The 10,296-nt window shown below is 40.5% G+C and overlaps 2 protein-coding genes across 3 annotated transcripts; one reads left to right on the top strand and one right to left on the bottom strand.

Moving 5' to 3' along the window:
* The first annotated feature begins 1,242 nt into the window (after positions 1-1,242).
* LOC108365423 (polyglutamine-repeat protein pqn-41) lies at positions 1,243-8,712 on the top strand. Of its 2 annotated transcripts, none has more exons than XM_017619438.1 (4): positions 1,243-1,647; positions 4,340-4,899; positions 4,967-6,471; positions 7,024-8,712. In XM_017619438.1, the coding sequence occupies exons 2-4, from the start codon at positions 4,383-4,385 to the stop codon at positions 7,312-7,314; spliced, it is 2,313 nt and encodes a 770-aa protein (XP_017474927.1). In that variant the 5' UTR covers positions 1,243-1,647; positions 4,340-4,382; the 3' UTR covers positions 7,315-8,712. The 2 variants fall into 2 exon arrangements, with proteins under 2 accessions (XP_017474927.1, XP_017474926.1); XM_017619437.1 differs by having other exon boundaries at positions 4,967-5,933; positions 6,486-8,712.
* Positions 8,713-8,982: 270 nt separating this feature from the next.
* ave (sterile alpha motif domain-containing protein aveugle) lies at positions 8,983-10,291 on the bottom strand. The gene is made up of 2 exons (XM_017619439.1): positions 10,244-10,291; positions 8,983-9,459 (listed from the first exon to the last, which is right to left on the bottom strand). The coding sequence occupies exons 1-2, from the start codon at positions 10,289-10,291 to the stop codon at positions 9,277-9,279; spliced, it is 231 nt and encodes a 76-aa protein (XP_017474928.1). The 3' UTR covers positions 8,983-9,276.
* Positions 10,292-10,296: the final 5 nt, after the last annotated feature.

The raw sequence follows: 10,296 nt of genomic DNA on the forward strand, positions 1-10,296 counted from the left end.
AATATGAAGATAATTGCGTAGTGGAATACAGGGACAGCACGAATATAAATGCAAGGAAGAATACGACGCATACGAGCCGAAGATGAATACGAAGATAGCGACTACAACAAACACAAAGTTGAATGTGAAGACTAATATGAAGACGAATACATATGTATATGAAGACAACGGCTAAAATGAAGACGAATAAATTTTCGGGATCCTAGAAAAGCAGCCGAACTTCGAATACGATGGCAAATACGAAGACGTATATCAAGATGAATTCGAACACGGCCACAAAAAAGAAGACTGACACGAAAACGGAGAGGAATACGAAGATGAGGACGAATACGAAGACTCTTGCGTAGACGAATACAAGAACAGAACGGAGTTAAAAACGAAGAAGAATACGACGCCTGCGATCCGAAGATGAATACGAAGATAGCGACTACAACAAATGCAAAGGTGAATGCGAAGACTAATACAAAAACGAAACGTATGTTAAAACAACGACTAAAATTTAAATTTTTTTTTCTAAAAGGGACCCTTAAAAATCTATACAAGCAGCCGAACTTTGACAGTAACTGGTACTCCTTGTTTATAGGAAAGGCTCAGTTTGAAGGATAGCGATTCAGATAGAAACGCGAATTTTGCCATTCAAACCAAAAATAGTTTCATGAATTGGTCCAATTAAGCATTTTAACTATTTAAAGAATTTTTACCTATCAACGTAAATCGCTTAGCAACATTTAACGCAAATGTGCCGAACGCTTCTATGCATTCACGTTCATATGTATATGTGTGTTTTACTTGTATGCGTGTTTTGTGAACTATGGCTAAAGGACTAATTTTACAAGAACTTTAATTAATTGACTTCCTAATTGGTTTACTTAGTTTGATAAAATATATGTATCAAAAACCTTATCTTTATTCAAAAAACCCCAACCACTGTACGACATTTGATGCCATCCAGGTGAAATTTTATGTGATAAATCAATAAAAATTCAGCAAGGAGCAATAGGCGCAACAACAAATCTCAAAAGAAAAATGCTTTACACGTTTCCACTGCGCATGTCAGGCTGCGCACTACACATTTTACAGAACAGCAGACTTAAACACAAAAACAAACCAGCCACTCGACCAGCCACGACCAACGAACGCAGCAACGTCAACCCACCACCACCCAAATTTGGTGCATGCCCTGTGCACCAGCTCAAACGCGTCAAACGAAACGAAGTGCTGTTCAGTTGCAAGAGAGTCGGCGTCGTGTACGGAACCAAAGGATACCGAGAAAATTCGACATATAAAAGGAAAATAAACGTTTGCGCATACAAACATACATACATACAAACAAGAAAAATATATACATATATATGTATGTAGCTTAACGGTGTAGCAGCGCAGTGTGAAAAAGGATATCCAGCACAGAGTTCGGGTTGAGTGCAGCTGTGTCAGCTTAAAGTAAACCAGCTACGACTCGACAGCGGACAGTGGACGCGTCGGATATACTTACATGCATATATGTACATATGTACACCCATTAGCACACTCAAGCTCGCAAGTAGTCAGACCATTATCCAACCGACGAAACGAATCGAGTGATTGAGCGAGCGCAAGCTGCATAAGTGGACGACTGCTGAGCAACGAGCTCAGTGCAGCACAGCTGAGGTAGGTGGGCGTTTGTAAGTACAGACATATGTGCATATGCTTCTATATCGTCTCGGCCCAGCACGTTGGGATTTTGGTGGAATAAGGCGGTTTCAGCGTGTGGTAGAGGTGGTGGTGCTGTGTGTGTGTTGGTGGCGTTAGGCGCGCGCTTCTAGGCTTTTTTTCAAGTGTGTCTAGGCTGGTGGCTTACGTTTTGTTGCTGTCTAGGGTTCGATTTTAACGTGTTGTGTGTGTGTGTGTGTGTGTGTGTGTGTGTGGGTATGTTTTCGGCACATTGTTTGCCACGGAGTTGCGCCGTAGTTCGTTGTGTCACCATGCTTTTCCGCCAACGGCGAGTACAACAAACTCGGTGCGTCACTTTTTCCAACTCGGCTGCATTTGGTTGAGCAGCGGCAAATTTTCCGTCAGGACGCGCTTCAACGTTGTTGCAGACTGGTAGCGCACAGGGGTAAAATACATGCGTACATACATACATATTTAAATAGGAAGACAACCAAATACATGGGCTGTATTCTTGAAAACAGTCAAATAATTGATTTATTACCACTTTCGAGTTTTGCGTAAACATTGGAAAAGTGTGAAGTGATTTCAATTGAAAGCTTTCATTTTAACCTCTGCAAGAATTGCTTAACTTTGACAGTAAGCATTTTGAAGAGCTATTGGAGCTATTTTATTGGGCTGCTGGAATGGCGGGTAATTGAGAAACTTAAGAATGCCGTCGAAGAGACAGGATAGGATGTGCACATGTTTGTGCGTTTGAACGCGGCATTAAGTTGATATCAAACTAGTTGCAAGGATTTGAAGTGTGAGTGATTAGGATGTAATTTGATTAAAAAAAACAAATAGTTTTGTGAGAAGATCTGTTATTTTTGTTGCGAAAATTTTACTATTAGGTCAAATAATAAAAAAAATTACAACAAATCACGCGTGTTCTTGTGTACGCGAGCCAGAAGTAAAGCTTCCTTGGTTGTTCTTTTGGCAACGGTGTCTTGACCGGTGTCTCTTGGATGATTGTCCTGTGCCTCTAATAAATTTCTGAATATCTAAAATTTTGATTGAGCTCAACAATATATTGTTATACATAATTATAAAGGTCTATAAATCCTCTTTTCAAAACATTTAAAATCGAATGAAAAATAGTCATAGTGTTATAGAAACTAGAAAAATAAATTTTTGAAAATCGAAAATTTAAACAAGTGCCCAAAACTTTAATTTTTTAAATGCTTCTTTTTTTAATGGAAAATAAAAATTAAAAGAAATAAATTTCTGAATACATACATATCTAACAGTTTTCATTGAGCTTAAGGCCGTTTCTTTATGAAAAAGTTATGTGAAAAACAAAAGTTTTGAAAAGGGGAATTGTTGAAATTTGAAATTTTTGAAAAAAACCGAAGTGTTTGGAAAACGTAAAATATCAAAATTGAAATTTTTGAATGTCAAAAATATTTGTAATTCTTAATTTCTGCAAATGGAAAAATTTGAAATTCACAAATTTTTAAGATCGAGTTTTGGAAAATGGAAATTTTGACAATCTAAATGCGAAACAAGTGCTCAAAAATTTTCAGATGAAATTATACCAGGGGAAGTAATAAGAGCGAGAATAAAGATTCGACAATATCTTATTTGAAAATTTGGCTTTAAAAATTTCTATAAGAAACCCGAATGTCAAGAAAATAATGCAAAAATGCTGTTTTATTATTTGACTTGTTTATAATTTCAACATGTATACATAATTGTAATTATTTTTACGAATGCTTTAAAACGAAAATTTTTGAAAAAATCAAAATTAAAAGAAATAAACTTCTAAACAACTAACAATTTTCATTGAGCTAGAGCTCGTTTTTTTATGAAAAAGTTTTGTGAAAAATAAAAAAATTGAAATTTTTTAAATTCGAAATGTTCGAAAATCGCAAGTTTTAAAAATTTAAATATTTCAAAGTCGAACTTTAGCGTCAAGCCCTAGAGATATCCCAATAAACATAAGGCTTGGTTAACAATTCGAAAATGATCGGAAAACAAATTATTTTTTCGAGTCGCACCTTCGATAACGAATATGGAATATTTAGGTTAGTATTCGATTCGAGAACTAGGCCATTCTCCAGCAAAACGGAAACTTCGTGATCCAATGTATTTTCCCTTCGTTATGAACTCGAAATCTAGCCCATTATCGAATTAAAATTTTAATGAGAGAGAGAGAGCGGTTGCCTTATATTTCCCTTCGAGAATAAGCTGGATTCACTTTCTCTCTTGTTAAGACTCTGGTAACCCTATTTCACCTCCTAGTATGTCAAGCGGTCACTAGAAGAAATCAAACACATTAGGGGGAGTTGCGACCAAAAGCTAAGCAGATTAACTTTATGGCGCGCTGAAATTATTGGCTTTCTTCAGAACTTCAAGTCTACACTAGATCCTGTGATAAGTAATGGGGGTACAGTAGACCCAAGGTGGCAGTGTGCATCCCCCTTTATTTCTACATTTTGAAAATTCTATAGATGAACTTTCGTTTTCACTAAACATCAAAGCACAGCAAGTGTACCTAAAAGTATGCACCATTTACTTTTATAGTAGGTTCTCTTAGTATTGCATGTTCCATATTTTTAAGCGCACTTACTCTATTTTGAGGAATAAATTTTGTGAATTAAACGTTGAATTTTAAGACTTTTTAATGACCCGATAATAGTTTCAATTACAGTGCTTTATCTTCACTTGTGACATTTTCTTAAATCTCTAAAAAAATGAGCCAGAAGAGCAGTGCACGCATTAAATCAAAACGCCGTAGCGGCGAGCCATGGGTCTCCAACAATCGCGTGCTCAACAGCGCTTCGACCACGAAGAAGGGCACTAATCTCGGTCGCAATCCGAACTTCGATACAGATGAGACTAAGCTGCTCATACAGCTGTGGGGTGATCCAAAAGTGCAGCGCACGCTCATTATAGCACACAAAAAGCATGCTGTGCTCTGTGACTTGGCGTCTAAGATGCAACAATATGGCTACTTTCGTTCGCCGGAGGAGATCAGCACACGCATTAAAAATCTCAAATGTTTCTACAATCGCTTGAAGAAAGAGATCGACGCGGGCATTGCATCGCCAGCTGAGCCGACTTGGAAGCACTATGCCGAAATGGATGCGATTATGAAGCGACCGATATTTAGTGTGCGCCCCAATGAAGTGCCACCACCATCGCTCAAATATCAATTGGAGAAAGCGCGTGAAGAACGCGAGGAGCGTAGACGCAAGATATTGGACGAAGGTAAGTGAAGCGAACTCTTTAATTTGTATGTAGCTTTTATAATTTCTCTTTTCTTTACTCTTTGCAGGTGGCACAGTATCCGAAAGCGACGACGGACTCGACGAGCTGGTGGCATTGAGTAATGGTAACTCCTCCAAAAATGAGATTGATGATGGCATAATACCCGATGTCGAAGTGGACATCAACGATGAGGCTTTTGCGGCCATTGCAAGTGCCGCTGAGAAAACAGTGAAGGCGCTTTCGGCTACCAAGCGGCGTAAAGTATCGAAGGCCAGCGAAGGCAGCTTGGAGTTGGGTAGTGAATTCGAAGATGAGCGCGCGTCTGAAAGTCGCAGCAATGGTGGCAATGATATGGGCGATATGCTGATTAAAGAGGAAGACGACAGCATGGATAGTGATGAGTTTCCTTTGTGCAATGGCATTAAGCGAAAGTCGGCAGATAGCGAACGTGGTAAAATAGCACAAAAGCAACCGCCAGTTGAGGCGAACAAAACGGCAACATTGGGTGGAAGTACTGCTATCAAAGAAGAGCCCATCGATGTAGACGCCGAGGATGAGATCGAGTCCATCGACCCACTGAAATCACGAATGCCCACACTCATCGATCGCTTGACCGCCAGCTCGTCAAGTATTATCATACCCGTCTCGAGTCCCATGACTATTGTCTCCAGCGCAGCCAATGCGTCTAAAGCATCCACCACCACTACGACGTCAAGCGCGCCACAAGGAAAGATTTCTTTGGTGCCAACAAATTTTCTCATGCAACCTAAGCCGCCCACGCCGACCGCAATCGCGCCAGTAGTAACCCCAGCGCCAGCTCCAACGCCATTGATACCGTTGCATCAGTCGCAAATACAATTGCTGCCCAATGCTTTGAATACCGCTGGTAGTTTGCCACCAGGACGCATTTTGCTAAGCGGCGCCCCAGGTGTTACCGGCGCGCAGGGTACACCGACAAGCGCGGGCTTTGTGGCTACGGGTCCGGGCGGCATGAAACTGCTGCTGGTGAACGCTGACCAAGCCGCTGCGCAGATGGGCGCAAGCAACGCGGCTTTAAGCAAGCAACTGCTGCCGCAGCTGAACGCGGCGATACTCCAACAGCAGCAGCAACAACAACAGAAGCAACAACAACAGCAGGCCCAGCAACAACAGCAGCTGCAACAGCAACAGCAGGAGCAACAAGCGCAGCAAGAGCAACTGCAGAAGGAACAACAGCAGCTGCAGCAGCAACAACAACAGTTAAAGGAAGCAGAAGAAGCCAATGCACAGGCGGCCATCAAGCGGCAGCAGAAACAACAAAAAGATAAACAGCGACGTGATGAACTACTATCACGCAAGGAAGCCGCCAGCATGCGCATACTGCTGCGTCACATTTATAATGCGCAAACGGAAAGCAATGAAATACAGCAGCAACGGCTGGCGCTCGAACGCGATCGCTTCGAATTCGAACGCACCGCCGTAGACCGCTTCTTTGCCGAGTTGCCAAAGTTATTCACGCAACAGCAGCAGCAGCAACAACAGCAGGCGCAAGTGCTGCAACAGCAACAACAGCAAGTTGCCGCCGCTATGCAGGCGCATACGCAACNGGGCGCAACCAACGCGGCTTTAAGCAAGCAACTGCTGCCGCAGCTGAACGCGGCGATACTCCAACAGCAGCAGCAACAACAACAGAAGCAACAACAACAGCAGGCCCAGCAACAACAGCAGCTGCAACAGCAACAGCAGGAGCAACAAGCGCAGCAAGAGCAACTGCAGAAGGAACAACAGCAGCTGCAGCAGCAACAACAACAGTTAAAGGAAGCAGAAGAAGCCAATGCACAGGCGGCCATCAAGCGGCAGCAGAAACAACAAAAAGATAAACAGCGACGTGATGAACTACTATCACGCAAGGAAGCCGCCAGCATGCGCATACTGCTGCGTCACATTTATAATGCGCAAACGGAAAGCAATGAAATACAGCAGCAACGGCTGGCGCTCGAACGCGATCGCTTCGAATTCGAACGCACCGCCGTAGACCGCTTCTTTGCCGAGTTGCCAAAGTTATTCACGCAACAGCAGCAGCAGCAACAACAGCAGGCGCAAGTGCTGCAACAGCAACAACAGCAAGTTGCCGCCGCTATGCAGGCGCATACGCAACAAATGCGATTGAATCCGCCGAAGCTAGTCTTCACCACTGCAGCGGTGCCGGGTGGCGCCGCCAGTCTAGCCGGCGTAGCGGGTGGCACGACTATCTTAACGCCAACTAAGCTGACGACGAATGCGATGCCCAAGTTGGCGCCGGCGCCTACGGCCGTCATTGCACAATCGCAAGTGCAAGCGTCTGCGGCCATGTCGGTAGTGGCAAGCGAGGGGGCAGGGAGCGCGCAAGCAATGGACGTGCAGTTGGTAACGCCAAAGGAGGAGGACGAGGACTGAGGAGGGGCAAGTGATGTGATTGAGTTTAGAGGCGATAAAGCGGGCGGCTAGCGGTGTCTGCAATAATTGGGAGAAATAAAGTTGGGATAATATTTTTGGGTGAAATTAGAAAGCACAGAAACAAAAAATAATGTGGGCAATGTATAGGGAATAAATTAAAATTGACGAAAATAAAATAAATAAAAATGATTCTCAGTAGTCTCATGGCAAAAGCATCCATGCAATGATATTAAAAAGGAAGCCTATCAATTTAATTAGGGATTCGCGCATAAAAAGTATTAAATTAGAAATACGGAAGCACAAAAAAACCTGTTTTTGAGGGAAATTAACTTCCTGAAAATAGAAATAAATTAAATTTAACTAAAATTAGATATTTAGTAGATTCAGCGTTAATACATATATGTATGTACATGTAAAATGATATTAACCAAATTAGGCACCACTAAGTGGAAAAAAAGAAGTCGCGAAGTTTTTTCTTTTACTTAGTTACATTCCTTTAGAGCGTCAAACCTAGAAAATACACAGTAAAATATTTAAACGAATGTACTCAAATAAAAAATGCTCAGTGATTCTTTAAAATTATTTATATGTATGTATAGTATATTTGCACACAATTTTTTTTTACAATTGTAATTTCAATACATTTTAATTGCTTTTTGGTTTAAAAGTGATGGGTGTTTGCTGTTGTTACTTTCTCATTAGGAAGACACAACAATGCTACTCACTACGGGCTATTGATGACAAAATCGTATTGGTATTTTATAAAAATTGTAAAAAAGTACATATGCACGCATGTATGTATATGTATGGGATAAATAATTAAAACTAATGTACGTCTTTGCAAACTCTTATTTTTTTTTAATATGTGCGTAAAATCGTATGTATAATAATTTATCATTCGTAAGAACTCAAATTATGTTAATAGAAAACAACGGCAAATATTTTCGCTAACAATTAATGAGTTATAAATATACGTATTTTATAATAAAATGTACACGTCTTTTGCTGCGTAACAATTTGAATATTTGTGCAATTCGTCTACAACTCATTAAAAAACTAAAACTTACACGATATTTTAAGCATACAATTTTTATATAATATATAGTTCATAAACTATTTTTAATACCGTTTTTTTATTGCTATGTGGTGTTTTCAGTTAAATTGCCTAAATCAATTAGTTTTATAAATTTTTTTCTTTATCAACATACAAAACGCAGTAATAAAGAAACATACATACATATACTATGTACATACATACATAAGTATAGCATCTATATACTCATACGTAATACAAATGAAATTGCAATTAGAAGACTTTCAAAGCTAAACAAATGCACGAAACAGTATTTTAACGATTTTAGTTCTAAAATTTTAACAAAATAAAATAAATAAACAATATACCGCTATATTAGCAAATGTGTTTCATAAATTTTCACAAATTTTCACTGTACTACTATGCACCGCTAGACTACAAATGCACTTGTCCAAGTACAAGTACATTATATGCAATGTACGCATGTACATACATATCGTTGCCTTAATTAACAAAGGCTCCAACCAAAAAATTTTTTATTTTACAGAAGCAAAAAACCTTATAAAAGGAGTATAAAAGCAGGTAGGGCTTTTTAAAAAGTGGCATGTAAGTCCGTTGTTTTTGGTACTAACACTTTAAAATTTTGATTGAAGGTATATTTTAATGCATTCTAGTAGGATGACCCTACCAAAATCTGTGAAAACGCAGTTTTGAAAAGTGTTGGTTAGGAGCTTTGTGAATTAAGGTAACGTTATATAGGTATGTGTATTCAAATATCGCTAGCAGAAAATTTGTGTGCATTTAGATGCGCCATGAGGCCCTTTGCTGCAATACCCATAACGCGCGTTACAAAATTTCTCTTTCTATTACATAATAGGTTTTCTTAAATTGCCTATGATTTCCCTAATACTCAGTTAATTTAAGTTACTTTATCTGGTGTTGTAATAGGTATTGATTTCACGTTCCATATCACGTATTTCCATAATATCAGTTTTGAGTCGTTGTTTTAGTATCTCACGGAAAATGGCCTCCCGATCGCCGTTGTGACTGATGCCCATACGTTGTAGGGAATAATCGTTGATGCGGAGCAGCGCACGGCCCGTGATTTCATGCTAAAAACGAAAAACAAAGATAGTTTTTGTTAATACTACGTAAATAAGTTAAAATAAATTAAAGCCTTTATCATTCCAAAGTTGTCATCGTTTATCCACAGACATTAGAATACAAGTAGGTTAGGTTAGGTTTAGGTGGCTACCCCTAAAGAGGCTCACTTAGACCGTGGAAGTTGGTCCTTTGTGATACTATTGCGTACGGTAACTGCTACGTTAGAGCGAGAATAGCTGAGTGCCGAGAACAAAGTTTCGCATGTGGCCAATCTTAATTCCGAAAAGCTCCTCCGGACTTGTCAGAGAGTATGAATCCAAGTGTCTAAGGCGCAATCTTGCAAAAGCCGGGAAGTCTTGGAGGAAACGCTTAGATGACCCCACCTCATCGTCCTCCATGCAGTTGCGACAGAGGGCGTCCGGTAAGATATTTAATCTCACTGCATGAACCCCGACAGGACAATGCCCTGTCAGTACACCTACCAGAATCGCGAGATCTGGCTTCGCGTGCCTAAGGAGATCCCAGCGTTCGCTGAGTTGACCCGAGGCTCATCTTCACAAGATAAGTCCACAAATAGTCAAGGGAACTCCCACTATCTCTCTACTTGGCGATAATTCCTCAAGGGTGGCGCCTCTGGCCAGTTTAGCCGCCGCGCAGTTTTCTGTGATATCACTATGGCCTGGCACCCCGATAAGTCTGACAAAGTAGTATTCCGACGAAATCGAATACCGTGGCTGTTAGGGCTGCTAGATAGCAGGTCCGACTCAATGATACTCCACTTTTAATACTCACCTTCGAGAAAAGTTCCAGATATTGTGGATATTCGCCGCAATGCCGCATATACC

This window comes from Rhagoletis zephyria, unplaced genomic scaffold (assembly GCF_001687245.7).
Source record: "Rhagoletis zephyria isolate East Lansing unplaced genomic scaffold, Rhagoletis_zephyria_1.1 Rzeph_scaffold_01864, whole genome shotgun sequence".
NCBI classification, from domain to species: domain Eukaryota; kingdom Metazoa; phylum Arthropoda; class Insecta; order Diptera; family Tephritidae; genus Rhagoletis; species Rhagoletis zephyria.

What these genes read in the sequence shown, in the direction of transcription:
- LOC108365423 (XM_017619438.1), top strand. Translation starts at nt 4,383, where the DNA reads ATGAGCCAGAAGAGCAGTGCACGCATTAAATCAAAACGCCGTAGCGGC. An exon ending in ACGCAAGATATTGGACGAAG is followed by an intron (nt 4,900 to 4,966) that starts GTAAGTGAAGCG and finishes TACTCTTTGCAG; the next exon opens with GTGGCACAGTATCCGAAAGC. An exon ending in AAGTTGCCGCCGCTATGCAG is followed by an intron (nt 6,472 to 7,023) that starts GCGCATACGCAA and finishes GCCGCTATGCAG; the next exon opens with GCGCATACGCAACAAATGCG.
- ave (XM_017619439.1), bottom strand. Translation starts at nt 10,291, where the DNA reads ATGCGGCATTGCGGCGAATATCCACAATATCTGGAACTTTTCTCGAAG. An exon ending in ATCTGGAACTTTTCTCGAAG is followed by an intron (nt 9,460 to 10,243) that starts GTGAGTATTAAA and finishes TTTCGTTTTTAG; the next exon opens with CATGAAATCACGGGCCGTGC.